Source organism: Vipera ursinii (assembly GCF_947247035.1).
Source record: "Vipera ursinii genome assembly, chromosome: 3".
NCBI lineage: Eukaryota > Metazoa > Chordata > Lepidosauria > Squamata > Viperidae > Vipera > Vipera ursinii.
This window is the reverse complement of record NC_139516.1, coordinates 177,802,087-177,823,141: the sequence shown is the minus strand read 5'-3', so window position 1 is coordinate 177,823,141 and position 21,055 is coordinate 177,802,087. Positions and strand designations below refer to the sequence as shown.

The following is a 21,055-nucleotide window of genomic DNA, read 5'->3' as shown; positions in this document are numbered from 1 at the left end:
TAATTAGTTCACATGCTGAATGGACAAAGTCATATTACTGTATGACAATTCCTGTTGTCTAATGATTGTAAAAAAATAAATATTTCTGTCTATTTTTCTATTTGAGTTGCTGCATTATGCAGCTTTATTATCTGGGGCTAAAATAGAAATATATTCTAATGTGGATTATTTTTTTTGCAGTGGTGAAATTATTGGTAATGAAAGAGTTGTTGTACAAATTTTGTATACACTTACAGAGAAGATTTTTAGAATTATACTCTTATCACTACTGAATCCTATACTTTCTTTTTCAGCACCAAGGCTGAGTCTTGGAATACACATTTATGGGCAAGACAGTTTTATCCATTCAAACTGACCAAGAAATAGGGCCATCAGAGATTTGTTAAAATAATAACTATGTTCTTAATCTTTGAAATATGCCATTTTTATTGAAGAGAATGAGGCAGAGAAAAAAATTACTGTCCTATTACCAAGGGGTCAAGATTTGGAAATGAAATGTAGCCGAATTTAATAATAATAATGGGTTTCTACCTCCACTAGGCAGTCACCATTGTTTTCTTTAGAAGCATTTTGATAATATCATTTTTTATTCTTCTGATGAAATGTCTTGCAGTAGGATGATTGTAGAGGTGGAAATTTCAAGTCCTGGGATAAATGTCAGTGGAAACGAACAGCAGTTTTTTTAAAAAAAGATGAACTGGGAATTTTGAGAGCATTTTTTATTACCTGACCCATATCCATTAATTTTGAATCTGAAGTTCCCTATAACTTTCTGTTTGTTTGTTTTTTTAACTCAACCTTAGTATATAACTAGCTCAATTTGATAGTGAAAAGTCTAGAACAGAAACCAGCAAAGGTCAATAGTTATGTGAGTGTCTCTCCTATGTCCTTTTAATAACACGTAGCAAGCATAAGATTCTTACAAAGGGAAGTAATTTTTACATAAAAAAAGTTGGAACTGGAGCATTTAAAATGTTTAGCTCGCTTACCCTAAACATTGCATTTCAGTGTCCTGATGTTAATTAATCACTAGCTATAGAATTTGGAACAGGCCTTCTGAACATTATACTCCCCTTTGTGACTTTGTTATTTTATTTAATAATTACATTTATTATTTATACACTCCTCCAGCACTGATTTGAAACCAAGGTAAAGTACATAAGTTAACAGGCAGTCTCCCATCCAGGCACTGACCCACCCAGATTTTTTCTTCTTCTCATTTTTATAAAAATGCTGCAAAGGAGCATCTGGAAGATGGGAAGAGGATAAAAAAAGTATATAGCCACTACTGTGCAATCAAATCTATCTTTATTTGACAGCCTTCTCTACCCCCCATACTCCCTCCGATAAACCCACTGATGCATGATATACTTTTAGACTATCCTTGTACAACAAACTATCCTTATAAACTCACCATATATCCTCTTACTTCCATGTAATCCCACTAGAAGGTAGAGTGGCAATTTCATTAGATAGCCCAGGAATATGTTGATTCCTACTGGCCAGTTATTAGTTGTAGAGCAGGGGTGTCAAACTCAATTTCATTGAGGGCCGCATCAGCATTGCGGTTGCCCTCAGGGGGCCGGGTGGGTGTGGCCTGGGTGGACATGGCCTACTGAGTGGGCGTGGCTAGAGTGTGTATGGCCTACTGGGTGGGCATGGCCAGCTCTACATCGTTCGCATCAAGGGTGCCTATGGGGGCCTGGACAGGAGTGGGACAGATCTGAGGGTCTCTGGCAGAAGGAGGGTCTCTGGGCCAGGGCCAAGGCAATGGGGGCCGTTCCCTCACTGTTTCCAGGATGGCTTCACGGGCCACATGAAACCACTTTGCGGGCCGGATCCGGCCCCCGGGCCTTGTGTTTGACATGTCTGGTCCAAAGCAATGGAGATGGGGTTGTGAGCATTCAATGCCAGAAGCGACAGCTCTTTTCTCTGCTATCTATCTTAGAATGCTTAACTATACAGCATGCAGCTGTCAGAACAACTCCTGCCTACTCTTCAAGGTCTCATACTCACAAAGGCATAGTGGCTTCCGTTAAAATAGCACTGTGTTTTTATGAGGCGTGTGATGTATTCTGTGAAACCCATTATCTTTTGTATGAAAACACTAGCCCACAAGTTGCACTTGGCCAGGGCCAAGGCAATGGGGGCCGTTCCCTCACTGTTTCCAGGATGGCTTCACGGGCCGCATGAAACCACTTTGCGGGCCGGATCCGGCCCCCGGGCCTTGTGTTTGACATGTCTGTTGTAGAGTGTTTATTAAGAACAAATCTTTATTCTTCTATTTCTACAAAGTCAAGGTGATTTAAATCATAGAAAAATTAAAGCCATCATAACTCATAACAACATAACACAATACTGAGAAAACTATAGAACATATGAGGTCAGGTGTCTCTTAGCTCAAGGGGCAGAATATTCCTTAACACGGGGACTGCCAATAGGAAGGACTCCAGGTTCCATCTCTTTGAGCTCATGTGGGACAGAGTTCTGGAAGAGCCCATTTGCAGTGGAATGCACAGGATAGGCAAATTCTAGTTGGGAGAGATGATTCTCCAAGCCACAAAAAGCTTAAAAATCTGAACTATTTCTGGACTGTACAGCAAAACAGTAAATTTTACTTTAGTAAATTTTAGTAAATTTTACTTTAGAATAGGGGTCCCCAACCCCTGGGCTGCGGCCCACTACTGGGCTGAGGCCTATTCAGAATTGGGCCGTGTGAGTGGCTGGCCGGTGCAACTTGTGTGAGTGGTAGGCTGGTGGGCAATCACATCTGTGCGTGCATGCTGGCGCCCCACTCATGCAAGCTGACCTGTGCATGCGCATGCCAGCCCACCACTTGGACAAGGAATGTGTGTGTGCATGCGCATGTCAGCTCACCACTCATGTGGCCCATTTTCCCTCTCTTAACCCCCATCCCCCCCACCCGGCCAGGCTGCCAAGCCAAGGTTGGGGACTGCCGCTTTAGAAAACATGTGGGGCCAAGAATGTACAGCTGAACAACTGTAATATTAGTTTCATACTTAGTTCAGCTCACATTATTACATGCAGTTTCATTGAGATTCATAATAATCAGGTGACCAAAGTGATATTCTGGGATGATTTATTACATTATTTATTTTTAAGAGTAAAAATAGAAAGCACTCTGTCCTCAGACAATTGTCATGAAAATGTTGGGTTTGATCCAGACTAAGACCATATTTTAAATGAAATGGTGTAAGTTATTTATAGCTAACATATGTTCTGTTCATCTCAGTGCCAGGAAAAAACCCCTAACAATTCAATCTTTTTCTAAATGGTGAATCCATTCCCCGCCAATCATCCACATTTTTACTTGTTCAATCTTATTCACGCATAACAAAACCAAAAGGTTTTTAAAAGTCAGAATTAGTGTTTAAACTTAGATTATTCTGGCAATTGCTTCAGTAATAAAGCAGAAACACAGATACCACATATATACATTTGCACTATGAATTAGTTTGAAGAGTTTCCTCTTGGGATTTTTTTATTTCAATGGGTGGCTCATTTTCACATAATTATTTTTTGATATAAGTAATGTGCAACTCATAATTTTTTTTATCAGAATTTTTACCATATTATTTTGGATGAATGTGCATCTTAACTCTGATGTAAAGAAAACTCTGTATGTCTGGCAGAAGAGAGATATCTGCATTATAAGTACACATTACAGAACTGTCCCTTGGATTATACTAAGTCTTCCCTGGCCTGGTGTCTTCTAAGTTGTATTAAGAATTAAATGTCTAGAACAGGGATGTCAAACTCAATTTCATTGAGGGTTGCATCAGCATCACGGTTGCCCTCGGGGTGTGTGTGGCCAGGGTGTGTGTGGCCTACTGGGTGGGCATACCTGGAATGTGTGTAGACTACTGGGTGGGCATGGCCAGCTCTACATTGTTCACATCAAGGGTGTCTATGGGGGCCTGGGCAGGAGTGGGACAAATCTGAAGGTCTCTGGCAGAAGGAGATGGGACCGGGGCAAGTGCCAAGGCATGGTCCACTGGAGGAGCCTCACTGTTCCTCAGGCCATGCAGGGGGGGGGGCTGGATGGTGGCGCGGAGGTCAAATGCCCAGCCCAGCCCTCAAGCACCCACAGCACTAAGCCCAGCCCCACTTCCCCAAGGGGAAGCTGCACTTATTTCCTCCTCAAGGCTGCTCCTGCTGTGCTTGCTCTCCTTAGCCAGGTTGCTCATGATGGGTACAAGGGCAAAGTCAAGAGGGAGGCCCACTCCCTCTCCATGTGAGGAGACCTGATTTTGTATCCAAAGCTTCCTTAGCAATAGGATGGGTGACACCCCAGGATAGGCCAGGAGGAAGAGGCAAGGGGATGGTGAAAGGGCAGCAGGGAAGGACTAAGGCAGGACTTCCCTCAGACCCTCCCTCTCCTTCCTTCCTTCCTTCCTTCCTTCCTTCCTTCCTTCCTTCCTTCCTTCCTTCCTTCCTTCCTTCCTTCCTTCCTTCCTTGAGTGGTGGGAAAATATTTGAGATGAGGGAGGGAGAAAAACAGGCAAGAAACGCAGCTGGGGAAGTGTCATCCTTCGTGAGGAATGAAGAAATGCACCATTGCCTAGAAGTGGCCAGCACGTGGCTTTTGCCTACTACACATATCCAGCTTGGTGGGCTCTGGGGGAGGGGATACCGTGAGCAGCATGAGAGTCGATGTTACCTGTGCAATGCTGTCCAGCCCCCAACCTGCCCGGTTTTGGCAGGCAGCGGAGTGCTCTCCTCACAGTGCTAAGAGGCTGAGCCGAGTGGCATGAATTGGAAGAGAAGTGCAATGCTGCCCAGCCCCTAGCCTGCCCGAAGTAGGCAGGGCCATGTGCTGGCCACTTCCAGGCGATGGTGCATTTCTTCATTCCTCACAAAGGGTGATACCTCCCCAGCACGCACCCAGTGGGCGGGGCTGACGTGGCAGGGACTGGTCCCTCGCTGTTTCCAGATGGCCTTGTGGGGCTAAGACTGAATGTGTTTCCGCATAGATGGCCACCATGAAATTGTACATTGGCTCCCGGCCGGCCTGGGCCAGGGCCAAGTCAGCAGGGGCCGTTCCCTCACTGTTTCCAGGATGGGTTCGCGGGCCACATGAAACCACTTTGCGGGCTGGATCTGGCCTCTGGGCCTTGTGTTTGACATGTCTGGTCTAGAATGTTCACTGCCATAGCCAATGACTGGGTAATCTGGGAGCTGTAGCCACACTACATTTGAAGCATACTAAGTTGGTAAGTGCACCAGAATGTTATTTTAGAAAATCATCAATAATTCATTCTTAAGAATGTAAACTGTATATGCTGATGAGCCACATAGACCAGTGTTTTTTAATTCATGTTTTGTATTAACAAGAAATGTTACAAATGCTGTTATATTAAAGAATTCAAATATTATAAAAGTATTGGTGTCAAACTCAGTTCAGAGATTAAAAAATAGTACATTTTACTACTTTGATTTGAATTTCATCTATAAAGTATGTGGAGAATGACACAATGGCAAAGAGATTGAAAGAGGATGACTTAATTATAACAAAATAATGCTTATTAGAGCCCTAAAAGGAAATGCCAGGTGTTAAAGATGGCCTTAGAAAAGCCTGAGGAACACGAGACATTACTGCTGATAACTCCTGGATAATTGAGAAAGTCAAAAAATGCCAAAAAGAAGTGACTATGTACTTTATCAACTACTAGAGAAAGGCCTTTGATTATGTCAATTGTGTCAAGTTGTGTTCAGAAAAATGGGAATCCCAGAACATCTCACCATCCTCATGAGAAACTTATATGCAGGTTAGGAAGGCACAGCATAGACAGAACACGGCAAAACAGACTGGCCCCAGGTTGGCAAAGTGTGACGTCTATAAACTTATATGCTGAATATAAGTTAAAGACAACTAGACTGGAAGATGAGTATGGTTTTAAAACTGGAGGAAGAAATCTCATTAACCTTTGCTATGCTGACGACATACCCTGATAACTGAAAATACAAGAGATCTACAACCTTTAGTAATAAAGAAGCAAAGTACAGAACAATTGAGTAAAATTAAATATAAAGAAGACCAAATTAATAAGAACAGATAGAACAGGGGTCTTCAAACTTGGCCCTTTTATGACTTGTGGATTTCAACTTCCTGAATTCCTCAGCCAGGGATGCTGGCTGAGGAATTCTGGGAGTTGAAATCCACAAGTCATAAAAGGGCCAAGTTTGAAGACCCCTGAGATAGAATAACCACAAATGCAATGAAGATTTGGTATTGGAGAAGAATCCTGAAGATACAATGGACTGCCAAAGAAACAAACTAATGTATCATGAAACAAATCAACCCAGAGTTCTTGAACTTAAGGTCTTACTTAAGGCTCAAATTAATTTACTTCAGACACATTATGTGAAGATTCAGCTGTTAAATCAAATCTTATCTGTCAAATGTATATCTCAGCATTATATCACAAATTATCTACTAATAATTTATTGTGCATATAACAGCTTATTTTTAATAGCAAGGATCTGCTTTCTGGCTACTGACCATTTGCAGGGAATAGAATGATGTGAAAATCTGAGCTACAGGCAATTCTGATTTCCTGACAATAACTGGGATTGAGAACTAACCATGCCAACTTATGAAGCCAGTTTTGGCAGTTACAGTTGCCAGTATTAGGTTGCAATCACATGATTACCATTTGTGACCCCCTGCTATCTTCCCCATTGATTTATTGGAAGCCAGCAGAGAAAGTTGCAAATGGAAGCTATGGGACTGTGCGACTCTGCAATTTTATAATTCTGAGCAGGTTGCTGAGCACCTTAACCACGATCACGTGACCACATGGACACTGTGCCAGTCACAACTACAGTACAAGGACCTGTTGAAAGTATCGTTCCCCACTGTTATTGTAAGTTCAAATGGTTGCTGTACAAGTGGACTTTTAATAAGGACTGTCTGTACAAGTTATTTTGAAATTTTTATATAGTTTCTGTTTATACTGCATTGTAATATCCTTCCTTCAACAGAACTTTCTATAGCTCACAACGTTTAGCGAAATAACATAGTTAGAGGCTCAAAAATTTCTTTCCTTATGCCTATTTTTAATTCTCTAGGAGCCAACTGAAATTCTTTTCTTATGAAATAAATTGTTCAACTACATAATTGTAGGCAGGTAAAATATGCACCAGAAAACTCCATCCATCATGAGATTAGCTGTTTAATTCTCAGCAAGGTGGTTGGTCGTGAACTTCTCGCACCCATGGGGACTGACTGTCTCACCAAAATAGATTTTCATTCTATTACAATTAGAGCCATGTGGCAAAAGGATAATGTAATGCTGTTTATTTCACACAACCTTAACAATTCCAAAAATAGTTCAGAGCAAATGAATTCAGTGTTCCTCTTTGTGTGTAGGCTGGGTAAGTTCCCTGAAGGATATAATGTCAGGCATTCTTTAGGAAACTTAAACTAATGGAGAAATCTTTTTCTTTTCTTTTCTTGGAAGAGAATTCTTAAAAAAGACTGTATAATGGGGAAAATCCCTTAGAGGTCGCCTGAAAATGGTGCAATTTATTGCATCCCTAATCTAACTCAATGTACAATATAGTGGTTGAAAATGAAATTTTGAATATTTCTGCTAATAATCATGTATAATAATCATATTATATCCTGTATTATTTCTATACACTGATGCCCATCTTGCACACAGGGATGACTTTCATTTGGGAAAGGGAGTTTGGGAGGAGAGCAAAGATTTGAGTTGTTCCCATGACCATGTTGTAGCTTGCCATTATGCACTGCTTCCTTCTGCATCACATACTGTATCCAAGGAACCAGACAGGAAAAAAATCAGTCTCTAGTTGGCCAGTATGCTCTCCAAGCTATTTCAGATGGAACAAATAAATCCCACAATTGCTAGATAATTATTAAGCATTTCGTTCCCATCCAGAATTAAGTAAAAGACTAAATTGTATGGACAGGGAGTATAATTTTTTTTTATTACAGGTAGTCCTTGACCTACAACCATTGCTTTAGTGAACATTTGAAGTTACAGTGGAACTGAAAAAAGTGACTTATGACTGTTTTTTACACTTACAACCATTGCAGCATCCCCAGGGTCATGTAATCAAAATTCAGACGCCTGGCAACTGGCGTGTATTTATGGCAGTTGCAGTGATCCTCTGACAACCAAAGTCAATGGGGAAGTCAGATACATTTAACAATCATGTTACCAACTTAACAAAAGCAGTGATTCACTTAATAACTGTGGCAGGAAAGGTTGTATAATGGGGTAAAACTCACTTAACAATTGTCTTGTGTAGCAACAGAAATTTTGAGATTATTTGTGGTTGTAAGACTACCTGTACTTATTCATATTTTAATCCAATAAAATATCTAGAAATAAACTCAATTGAATATATTTAATTCTACTGATAAATCAACACTGATAAAGTTAATTCTTTACCACTGTGATAATTTAAATCCATCAATTAACTTTGTTGTTGTTGTTAGGTGCAAAGTTGTGTCCAACCCATCATGACCCCATGGACAACGTTCCTCCAGGCCTTCCTGTCCTCTACCATCTTCTGGAGTCTATTTAAGCTCACGCCTACTGCTTCAGTGACTGCAGTCAGCCACCTCATTCTCTGTCATCCCCTTCTTCTCTTGCCCTCAACCTTTCCCAGCATTAGGCTCTTCTCCAGTGAGTCCTTCCTTCTCATTAGGTGGCCAAAGTATTTGAGTTTCAACTTCAGGATCTGGCCTTCTAAAGAGCAGTCAGGGTTGACCTCCTCTAGGACTGACTGGTTTGATCACCTTGCAGTCCAAGGGACTCGCAGGAGTCTTCTCCAGCACCATAGTTCAAAGGCCTCAATTCTTTGGCGCTCAGCCTTTCTTATGGTCCAACTTTCACTGCCATACATTGCAACTGGGAAGACCATAGCCTTGACTATACGCACTTTTGTTGACAGGGTGATGTCTCTGCTTTTTAGTGTGCTGTCTAGATTTGGCATGGCTTTCCTCCCCAGGAGCAAGTGTCTTTTAATTTCTTGGCTGCAGTCCCCATCTGTGGTGATCTTGGAGCCCAGGAAAATAACTATCTCCAGTTATTTTCAAATAGGCCCTTACTGTTGATTTTTGACAAATCAAAACTGAATTATTGCTCCTGTTCTAGACTATGCTCATTAACTATTTTACAGAATATGCCTAGACACTACTGGCAAATCAATTGCCATAAAAATAATGTGGACTAATTGGTGGATTAACTGGCTGTTTGTTTAATGTACATTAAGTGGGTTTTGTGTTGTATAAAGTAAACTACAAAGAGCTGCAAGAATAAACTTTCTCTCATTGAAGAAAAGAAGGGCAGATATCCCTGCAGTGACGCAGAACAAAGTCTAAGTCTGCCACTTAGGAAGCAGACAGCACTTTAAAATATAGATTGCTCTCTGAAAAGGCCTGATGAATGAGACCCATTACCATTTCAGATTATGACTCATAGCAGAGTTTGTACCATGGATTCATTGGATCAAATAACAAAGACTGAATAATTTGTTGCGTTTGGATGCAGGGATCATTTGATCATGAATGAATGACTGAGTTGAGATGTTTAAAATATTCTAGGAGGGACCCATAAAAACTGCAGAGACCCTGTATGAGCTGTGGAAATCAGCCCAATTTTGTAAGAGCTCTGTAAACAGAGCATCTTGTTGAAACAATCACATTCTTATTTCTTGAAGTCACATAATGGTTGGAAAGAGTTCACAATATGCTGTACATTATCTTCTCTAATTTCCAGTTATTTTCAACTTTTGATCTCATTTGCCTGAGATGTGCTTTCTGCCTACTCTTATTCTGATATGAGTACTGGTAGATGAGAAATGCAAGAACTGTATCCTTGCTCAGCAGTTACAGTATGTTCAGAATGGCTAATAACATAATAAAAATAGTTGATTAAGGCTACAGTGCTGTGGTCTAAAGGCCCCTGGGAGATTCTCCATGAGCTTTTTGATATATCCAAATTCTCCATTAAAGAATGAGGGGAGAGAAAATAATTCCTATCTTAAAGAAAAACTGCCTTCCAAATGCCTGAAAAGTTTCTTTTGCTCTCTGATGCTGCTCAAGTTCTCGCCAACAGAGATAAAGAGAAGTGATCCAAGTTGCAGGAGGAGTTAAGAAAGACTTGGATCTACAGCATGGACAGTACCAAAATGCAAAATGATATGACAATGGAAGATGAGCCCCTCAGGTTGGAAGGTGTCCAATATGCTACTGGGGAAGAGCAGAGGGCTAGTACTAGTAGCGCCAGAAAGAATGAAGCGACTGGGCCAAAGCCGAAAGGATGCTCAGCTGTGGATGTATCTGATGGTGAAAGGAAAGTGCGATGCTGTAAAGATTTTTTCTCCATAGGAACCTGGAATGTAAGATCCATGAATCAAGGCAAGCTGGACGTGGTCAAACAAGAGATGACAAGACTGAACATCGACATCTTAGGAATCAGCGAACTAAAATGGACAGTAATGGGTGAATTTAATTCAGAGGACCATCAGTTATACTACTGAGGGCAAGAATCCCTCAGAAGAAATGGAGTAGCCTTCATAGTCAATAAAAGAGTAGGAAAAGCAATACTGGGATACAATCCTCAAAATGACAGAATGATCTCTGTTCGAATCCAAGGCAAACCTTTCAATATCACAGTAGTCCAAGTCTATGCCCCAACCACCGGTACTGAAGAGGATGAAATCGACCGGTTCTATGAAGCCCTACAGCACCTTATAGAACTAACACCAAAAAATGATGTCCTTATCATCATGGGGGATTGGAATACTAAAGTAGGAAGCCAAAAGATAACTGGAATAACAGGCAAGTTTGGCCTTGGAGTACAAAATGAAGCAGGGCACAGGTTGATAGAATTTTGTCAAGAGAATACGATGGTCATAGCACATACTCTTTTCCAACAACCCAAGAGACGGCTCTACACGTGTACATCACCAGACGGTCAACACAGAAATCAGATTGACTATGTGCTTTGCAGCCAAAGATGGTGAAGCTCTATACAGTCAGTAAAAACAAGACCAGGAGCTGACTGTGGCTCAGACCATGAGCTTCTCGTTGCAAAGTTTAGGCTTAAACTGAAGAAAGTAGGGAAAAGCACTAGGCCACTCAGGTATGAATTAAATCATATCCCTGTTGAATATACAATAGAGGTGACAAATATATTTAAGGAATTAGATCTGATAGACAGGAGTGCCTGAAGAACTATGGACAGAGGTTTGCAACATTGTACAAGAGGTAGCAACTAAAACCATCCCAAAGAAAAAGAAATGCAAGAAAGCAAAATGGCTGTTTGAGGAAGCTTTGTAAATAGCTGAGGAAAGGAGGGAAGCGAAAGGCAAGGGAGAAAAAGAAAGATATGCCCAATTGAATGCAGAATTCCAGAGAATAGCTAGAAGAGATAAGAATGCCTTCTTAAATGAACAGTGCAAAGAAATAGAAGAAAACAATAAAATAGGGAGGACCAGAGATCTCTTCAAGAAAATTGGAGAGATGAAGGGAATGTTTCATGCAAAAATGGGCATGATAAATGACCAAAATGGCAGGGACCTAACAGAGGCAGAAGAGATTAAGAAGAGGTGGCAAAATTACACAGAAGAACTATACAAGAATGAGCTTAACATCCCTGATAATCACAAACTGGTCTAATTGACTTTTGTTTTCCACACCCACACTATATTATATGTATAACCTAGGAAGGAAGAAAGGGAGGGAGGGAAGGAATGTCACAGACAATAGCCAGCAAATATGGATGAAACCAGAGCAGGAACATTCTCAAAAGAAATGACGACTAAATGAGCCTGGAATACTTGAAAATAGAACGGTACCACAATAAAACAGATGGCTGAGGGATGACATAAAAAGTGGAGAGTAGGCCAAAGGGGTACAATGTGCATTCCTTGTACCCACATACAACTGATTTTAAGGCAAAAGGCAGAAGTCAACAATTCTGAGGAAAAGATGTGGTATTAAAAAAGAGACTTGTTATTGTTACATTATATTATTTAATAAGCAATTTAGGAGATGACAAGCTATTTTAAGGAAGCAATTTAACAGAAACCAGAATTCAATATTTTTCAGATTTCAATGAAATAAAATAAAAAGGCAAGGTCAGCCCACTGCAATTTCATTTTAAGAGGAAATCCCTCTCTTCCATTATTTTGGGTATAATTACTAAAAAAAGTTCTGAACTCAGATGCCGGAAGGTATGCTGTGACTCATAGTCTGTAGATGTAACTATTAAATGTTAAAGGAAGGAATCACTGACAAAATTAATTACAACAACACCATTGCCTTGAAATGTTACAAAATACTTGGTCTTTGCAACAGCTTTTCACTGGTGTTATTGAATCATATGAGCAATTTCCAGAAATCAGAAGTGAAGACTAAATTAAAAAAGAAAAACTCAGGAATACACTTCCAGATTTAAAAGACATGCTACATTACATTGAAAAGTGTATCTTAAGCACCAATGTGTGAGTATTTTTTTCAAAAACTGAAACCTTCAGGGGGCAATTGATTAGAGAAATAGGAAAAAAAGTTGTTGTCTGTATCTTTTTCCCCATTACTTCCCTTACCATCTATAGCCAGAACAAGCCCAACTTTCAAACTCCATATGGAAATGAAAAGAAACTTAGGGTGCAAATAAAGCAAGCAAATGGTAAGCTAACTCTACTCCTTATCCTTCCTCTGCTTGCTATGGGGAATAGGCCATAGTTACCTCCTTATGTTGTTCTTTTAAAGATTGAATAAAGATAATTATAGTTAAATAGTTTATATGTAAAATCTAGTGTTCACCTTAAAGCTTGAAATAAGGGATTTCATTCCATCATGGAATGACCATCTCTGCCTCTGGATATAAAAAGAAAATTGAAAATGAAAGGGCAGCGCCAGTTTAAAGGGGGAGCCAGATTTTTTATTTAAGTATCTACTGAAGAAGGAACACATTGTTGTTTTAGATTGTTTCTCTGTTAACCATTTAGAGTGTTTTCTTGCATCACCAAAATATTGCTGGGGAAATATAAAGCTTATCATTGTTAGATCAGCACATTGATGGTTCAATGATACTGAACAGGCTATAAAGCACTGGTAGGGATATTTTCTATACTTAATTGCCACAAAATTTATGGCTTAATTTCAAAACCATGCAGCATGGCATTACTGTGTTACTTATTTTAAAACAGACTTTCATGAAGTTTTGCTCCTACTGAGACTCTTAAAAGCAACCAGAGTTTTAAAAGGTTCTTTATTTTTTATATGCAAAAAAGATAAAGCACTCATAAAACACTTTTGATGGATTAAGTCTGGAAAGGTTGAAGCACTAAAAGCTTCTTTTCAAATTGAACCCTAAAATGTTCATTAAAACAGTGAACTTATTTGAGCTGATTTTGGAATTGAGAGCCTGCAGCTTAGAAAACTTAAAAAAATATAATCACAATTTATCTCTTGAAACTCAAATGTAGCATGGTATTAATTCACTGTCTGATCTTTCAGTCCTTTCTTTTAATGATCTTATTAGCCAGCATGCACTTGAAGTACAACCGCACGGTTAGCAGTTGTCTGAGATTTAGCATAAAGTTGACTCCTTTAACACTTGGCATGCTCCATCTCCTAGTCACACATTTTTAAAATGTTAATTCCAAATAAAATATCCATTTTGCAACTGTGGTAAACACCTACTATGCTATATGACCAAGGGAAGAATGATGACGGGAAGATGGAATTAGAAAATGGGGAATACTTACAGTAAAATGGAAAACAGCACTAACAAAAGAAATTAGTTTCCTTGTTGGTTAATTGTAACAAGAAAGTGTTTAAGAAGACACAAATGATGTGAACCATAAATAGAACCACAGTTCTAATAGAATTAACCGTTTCATATTGATTTTTTAATGAATTTATAATCTGCTTTATAATTTTAGTAGTTTGGAAATGCTTATATAGAGATATGGACTTTGCAAAAGACATGGTTTAAAATTTTTGTAACATAAATTTGATCTTTTCCAATAGTTGACATCATTAAGAGGTTAACAAACATTCAATTCAATGCATCTAATAATGTTACTGTGCAGACAGTTACAAAAATCTGTATCTATGAATTATACAACTGGCATTTCCATTGCTCTTAACAAGTCAATCAATTAGGCTTGAGTATATCACCATGAGACATGAAATAATAAATTCCTTAACATGTACGTAGCTTTATGAGTAGCTTATCTATTATGCTTGAAATAAACCCAGAAAAAACATAGTTCCAATAGAAGAGAATATATATAGCTCAGGGTTGAACTGTGGAGTCATCAGTTACTAAGCTTCATTGATTTTCAAGATATCATAACCACAAACGTTGCATTTTGAAAGAACTCTTCCTCCCTCTCTCTCTCTCTCTCTCTCCTTCCCTCCCTCCCTCCCTCCCTCCCCTCCTCTTCTTCCCTCTCTCTATCCTTAGAAAGTCCAAAATTCGCAAAAACTGAAAAGGAGCATGAAGTATTAATGTAAGTTGAACTGAATCTACAATAGCAATATTATAGCACTATAAAACTTGGAAGTGCTAGAAACATTTCAAATAATTGTGTTGGTCAACTACATGAAAATCATCTTGTAATAATAAAATAGTATCATTGTTAGGACTAGCTAAAAGACTACCAAACAATGACAAATATTTAGCAACTCTGCAAAGATTATTAAGCAAAACTAGTTAATTAAATGGCATGAGGGTTTTTTTAAAAAAAGATGAAGGGCATGGTAGAAACCCCCTCCCCTCCATCTAGACTTCCTAATCTTTTTTAAAATGGACCAAGCCACCAAATGTCAGCATCAAAGAGCATCTGAAGGAATAGATTCTACTCAATTCTTACCATAAAACATATTGTTACTGTCTCCAGAACATGTCCTGGCAATCAGCAGCAGTGTTTCAGCATTGTGTTGCAAGCTCTGTCCCTTTTCTGTGTATGTTATGATGTTGCACAGATGTTTAGGCTGGTTAATATTTGAATGGGAGACTGTCAGAAAATCCCAGAAAATCTCCAATTTCCAATGGAAAGTCAGTAAAGTATATTCAAAATATGATTTCATGGTTACTATAACAAAAAGCTGATCTATAAAATTTGGAGGGAAATCAGGGAATGTGAAATGCATGCCAAGGACAACATGTTTAATACTTCCCCTTGATAGGAAACCTCCTGCTTATAGTAAATGAACGCACTAAGGAGAAGATTAGATTTAAAATTAGGGAGCAAGGACATGTTGGTTGGGTTCACTTAACATGCTAAGCCATAATGTGGTTAGTGTGATGTGTGAACCCATTCATAATTTCAATCATGTAGTCCTCTCTGTTTTGAAATATTTTTTTTTCATGACAAGAGGAAAAATACAGAAGTAGTTGGCTATAAGGGACAAATAATGTTGCTTCCCAAGGTCTTCTGTGCTGAGAATAATCTGCATACATTTGGGACAGGCAATCATTAAGATGCCTATTTATGTGGAAATTGCTCCTTGTTACACCCACCATTTAAAACATCTCCAGAAATGCTGACATATAAGTCCATGGGATTAATATGGGATCGCCAAGATCTTTTTTTTTCTTTTACTACAACTACAAGCTCTTATTTTTTAATCATGCACTGTAACATCCAGGATAACATTTCAGAGAAGGGAAAAATGAGGAGGAAAAGCTTTAGAGCATTAATGACATGATAGCATGGTCCTTTTAGATGAAAAAATGAGATCCTTGTTTCTTAAACCACCTGCAGGCATTGCTAAAGAAAAGACTGGTGCTGTTAGTTGAGATAAAACAAAACAGTTCCTACCCCTTAAAGAAAAAACCATGTACTGAATCTGATTCCAGATATGGTGCAGTAAGATAAGAAAAGCCAAAACTGATATGCAGAATGTCAACCCCTGTGAGGAAATAATAAAACACGATTTCACTAATGTCACCAAAATCATCTGCTCATAACTGTTGAGCCAGGTGAAGAAGACATTCCACTCTCAGTATACATTGTGCCCAGTTTTTAAAATGCCCATATCAAGTAGACTGTGCCAGTTTAGTCCTTGTAAGAAGCACGTACAAACTAAAATGTCAGGCAACAATAAAGACCCTCAACTTAGAATATCTTGTTCAGTCTTTGCCTGCCCCAATTTGAGCTAAAGAAATTAAAATGCTGGCAGAGACCCAGCAGTAATTAGGGTGAACTCTCTGAATAGGAGTGAATTGACTCAGTAGGGGCTACGCCATGGACAGAACCTCAAATTTATTAAAATGACACATATTGTGGTTTGTTTGGCTTTGGTTTATAGTCTGAATCCACTCACCCAAACTGATAAAGTGGGCCTTCTGAGCAGACACACCTAAAAAAGGCTTCCTTCCTCACAAAAATATCCTCCTAGCTCTGGTACCTTTCTGTGTGATTCTCAGTCCTGATCTCAGTAGGATCTTGATTCAAAGCTTTGCACCGATAGGTCCCTAGCACATTTATATGGCAATTTCAAAAGCACCAATAAGAGGTATAATTATACAGTGATACACTATACTATATGGTAAGCTGCCCAGATTCATTTGGATAGGGAGATGGGCAGCATATAAACCAACCAACCAATCAAACAATCAAAACCCAACCAAACAAATGTGAATTAAGTAAAAGGGGCTGTACCTGGGAGCAAACTATTTGGGGCAAAAGCTGTTGTCAGTGCCCCATTCTGAGGAGACCAGATGGCCACCAGCAGCATGGTGGCCAGCCACTTCATCTGCCAAAACGTATTCACACAAGCATGACCTACGGCCAGGCAAGTAAGTGGCTCTGCTTTCAATACTCTTTGGGTAGGTTCTTTATTTTGGGCAAGAGAACCCCTTTCAGCAATAGTAGCAGAGAAAGCCAAACAGTTTTTTTTAACCAGAGTCTACCCATAGCGGTGACCTTGGTACTCTGCTCTATTCCTGGTTCTGAAATCCTATGGCCTGAAGTATAAGACAGGTGTAAATACAAACAGATAAAATTAAAGAATGTGGCTCCTGAATTATATTTTATCTTAATCTTTATATGCACTACATAAATGAACTGTTAGTGAATCATTTAAAATAATAGGTCTCAAGATCTTCACCCGTACAAAAATGAGTTTATGATAATAATTGTTTGTATATGGAACTTGGAACTTTGTCTCAGCATAACTCTTTTATCTGAGAACTACATAAGGAGATTTGTTTGGAATCAGTGAAGATGAAATCTTAACTTTCCACTACAACTGGAGCTGGTTTTATTAACATACCATCAGTGTCAAAGCCATTAGCATCCTTTTGCAAATGTGCTAAATTATACTTCAGCCCAATCATTTCTTTTCTGAAATAAGCCCCTTTGAACTCAGTGTGATTTTCAAGTTTCAAGTTTCAAGTTTTATTTAATTTGTATACCGCCCTTCTCCTTGGTAAGGACTCAGGGCGGTTCACAGGGCATATATAAAAAAGACAATACCAAAATTAAAAAAGATTAAACCCATGCCCAGTTAAAAACAGTAATACAAATCTAAAAAACAACAAATTAAAACCCATAATCCCCCGTCAGGCCAGATTTTCTCTTAATATCATTAGTTATTTCATAAGGTTAGATTCAAACATGCCAATTTGACAGTGAAAAATATTCCTTCCACTTAAAGAGGCAAATGAATCCAGGGGAGGCTGTCCATTTGAGGAAAATGGTGGGGAAGCATGTTTTGCTGACTCATTTTTTTTTTTACAGAATCATGTACTGTGGTGGAAAGGTACATCAGAGGACATCTGGCCCAACCCCCTGCTTAGTGCAGGATCTGCTAAAGCCTGGTTCAGTTCTAGAAATGCTTTCCATAGTGTTTTAGAGAGAGAAAACCTCCAGAGCAGTATTTCAATAGTCTGGTGAATTGGAAAGAATAAAAGGAACCGGAATTCAGTGATACATACTCAGCAGGGCAAAGTTACTTAATCTGTCTAATTTAAACATAAACACACGATTCAGATGAAAATTTGTTTTGGTATTTTCATGAATTACCATGAATTTGAATTATATACTTTCAGTTCTACCCTGCATTTTCGCATAATCCTAGAACTGTTTTCAGAGCTTTTATTAAGATAGCTTTTATTGATATAGCAATAGCAATTAGATTTATATACTGCTCCATATTGTTTTACAGCATTCTCTGAGTGGTTTACAAATGTCAGTATATGCCCCCAACTATCTGGTCCTCATTTTACCAACCTTGGAAGGCTGAGCTGTTCAGGATCAAACTCCTGGCTACGGACATAGTTTGAAAGGTGCATTCTAACCACTGTGCTACCTGGGCTCCTCAATATGGAGGTCATTTTTTTTCAAGAATTCCCATATAATTTTTCTATGTAGGATTTTATGGAGAGAGGATGGCTGCATAGAACTCATCATTTCTCAAATTCATGTTTAAAGATCTGTTGATTTCATAGAATCATTTGGACATTTTTGAGATCCCAGCCAGGTCACCTTGATGTATAGAATCACATATATATCTGTTTCATATAGACTGGAAATACAATTGGCTTCTGTAATCAGAACTATCGGGCAACTCCCAAAGCAAGCATTTCAACAGAGACCTCATAATCAAGACATATTCCTGATATTGTTGTTGCAACTTCAGTTCTTGCCCAAGCATAAAAGAGGGGCAGCCTAAAACTGTCCTCCTTTCCAAAAGTAATGCAAATTGGACCCAGAGGATAGTGGAAACCAGAGACCTAAGAATGGCATTGGAAAAGCCAGCTTCTTTGGTGAGGGGGTGAGGGGGTCAGTTAGCACTACTTATCTATAAATTCTCCAAATCTGGAGTTTGTTTGAGGACAGCTACGCAAAACAACTATGCAACAATGGTTGCTAATAATGTGCCTTGGAGAGTGAAGCTATTATATGTAAAATTTTTGTAAAGTGTTTGACTAGGGACACTTCTTTACTAGAACTTTGTAGCATTGGTCAGTGTCATTCAAATAGTGTTGTGTTTACTACTATGCCCAGAGGTATTTCAAAGGCACTATAAATTACGAGTGAGGAAATTGCCTAGTCATTGATTCCCAAAATAATGCTGTCCACTAAAGGTATTGCACAATAAGCAAGAATGTCATGTGCATCATTGTATGAAAGACACACATCATATTGCTGGCATCACATTGCTGGCATCAGTTGCAAAGTGATCTCATGAAGCATCTGATGTCATTGCCCCCTCTTGTGAATGCCTACATCTTCTACATGTGTCAAATTGCAGTTCCTAGTATCCCTTGGTATTTTCTGGAGTATTATGTCAAGAAAGGCTCATTGGTTTTAAAAGCTAGTATATGTACTGCAAATACTATGATTGGCACCTGAAGTAAAAATTTACATAACTGTGTATGTCTAAGAATGTAGCCTTCCTTTTCCAATTTCCTTTTAAGATTTCATTGGGATTTTATGTGGCTGAATTGGCATATATTAGAGTTAACGAGGTACTAACATAATTTCCTTCATAAAAGTACTATTTCATACAAAATCATGGTTGAATGCAATGTACTCAAAGTTATACTAACCTGTGAAATATCTGTAGATGGGTTAACTTCCTTACCACACACAGCAGAATTTGTATTTGCAGAAGCTGCTTCTGGAGCCTCTGTCTTCTTGACATTCACTTCTACAGGAATGGAAGGCCCTACCTGCCTACTTTCGATCACTGGAGCTGGATTTGAATTGCTTGTTTGTCGTGGTGGTGCTTTATACCAACTAGGGTAGAAGAAGGGATCAGATGGCTCTCCATTTGACTGTAGTCCACTTTCTACTAGCCCAGGCTGTGGTGTAGTAGTGTCCACAATTTTATCCTTAGTAGGAAAGATTAAAAAAAGAAAAGGAAAAAATAGAAAGCATAATATTTGAGGTGTTTATTTTTGTCTTCTATCTCTTCCCATCTTTCTCTCTGAAAGTTTAAGTTTAAGTTTAAGTTTATTTGATTTCTATACCGCCCTTCTCCCGAGGGACTCAGGGCGGTTCACAGGGCATATATAAATAGCAGTACAAAAATTAAAAAGAAATTAAACCAATGCCCAATTAAAATACAACAACAATAAAATAGTAAAAAAAACCATTAAAAAACCCATATTCCCCCATCAGGCCAGACCAGCTAGTTCAAATAAGTGGGTCTTCAGCCCGCGGCGGAAGGAGCGAAGGTCCGATGCCATCCGGAGTTCAACCGGCAGTTGGTTCCATAATGCCGGAGCACCCACAGAGAAGGCCCTCCCCCTGGGGGCCACCAGTCGACATTCCCTGACCGGAGGCACCCTGAGGAGGCCCTCTCTGTGGGCACGCACAGGGCAGAGGGGAGTTGACGCCGGCAGCAGGTGGTCCTCAAGGTATCCCGGACCCATGCCATGTAAGGACTTAAAGATCATAACCAAAACCTTGAACCTCACCCGGAAGACAACTGGTAACCAATGCAGCTCGCGGAGCAAAGGTGTAACATGGGAGTACCAGGAAACTCCCAAGACAACTCTCGCGGCCGCATTCTGTACCAGTTGGAGCCTCCGAGTGGTCTTCAAGGGAAGCCCCATGTAGAGAGCATTGCAGTAGTCCAGGCGAGAGGTCACGAGCGCATGAGTGACCGTACACAGGGCATCCCGGTCCAGATAGGGCTGCAACTGGCGCACCAGGCGAACCTGGGCGAAAGCCCCCCTAGGGCAGCATCATGAAAAGATATATTTTAATTTTCAATACTTGATATTGATTATTGAAAAATGCAGCAGATCTTAGGGCTTTACTATACTTATCTCCAACCAGAACACAACACATGACATAAACATGTCCTGGCAACATCTTTTTCTATTATTTCCCCACGAAGTTTGCTTCATGTTGACCCTATCCATGAATGCTTTCTACCTTATTCCAGTATCACACAAGGGCAGCCGCAAGGGGTCACCTTTTAAACTTGTCCTGTTATTTTCTCTCCATTTTTCCTTTTATGTTAGTTTGTATTTTAATGTTTGGTTTTGAAATTTAATAAAGACTTTTTTTTTAAAAA

General features: G+C 39.3%; 2 protein-coding genes across 4 annotated transcripts in view; both read right to left on the bottom strand.

The window, feature by feature from the left end:
- The window catches only part of MTFR1 (mitochondrial fission regulator 1), a 200,036-nt gene that overhangs the window by 44,096 nt on the left and 134,885 nt on the right, over positions 1–21,055 (bottom strand). The window lies entirely within an intron of this gene.
- Positions 1–21,055, bottom strand: part of TRIM55 (tripartite motif containing 55) — a 41,986-nt gene that overhangs the window by 2,339 nt on the left and 18,592 nt on the right. Inside the window, exons 9-10 of one of the 3 annotated variants that reach the window (XM_083361212.1) lie at positions 19,578–19,862; positions 15,841–15,931 (exon numbers count right to left, since the gene is read on the bottom strand). In XM_083361212.1, the coding sequence (XP_083217338.1) occupies positions 15,841–15,931; positions 19,578–19,862 (376 nt within the window). The remainder of the gene's footprint in view (positions 1–15,840; positions 15,932–19,577; positions 19,863–21,055) is intronic. The other 2 variants (XM_083361211.1, XM_083361213.1) reach the window with 2 other exon arrangements.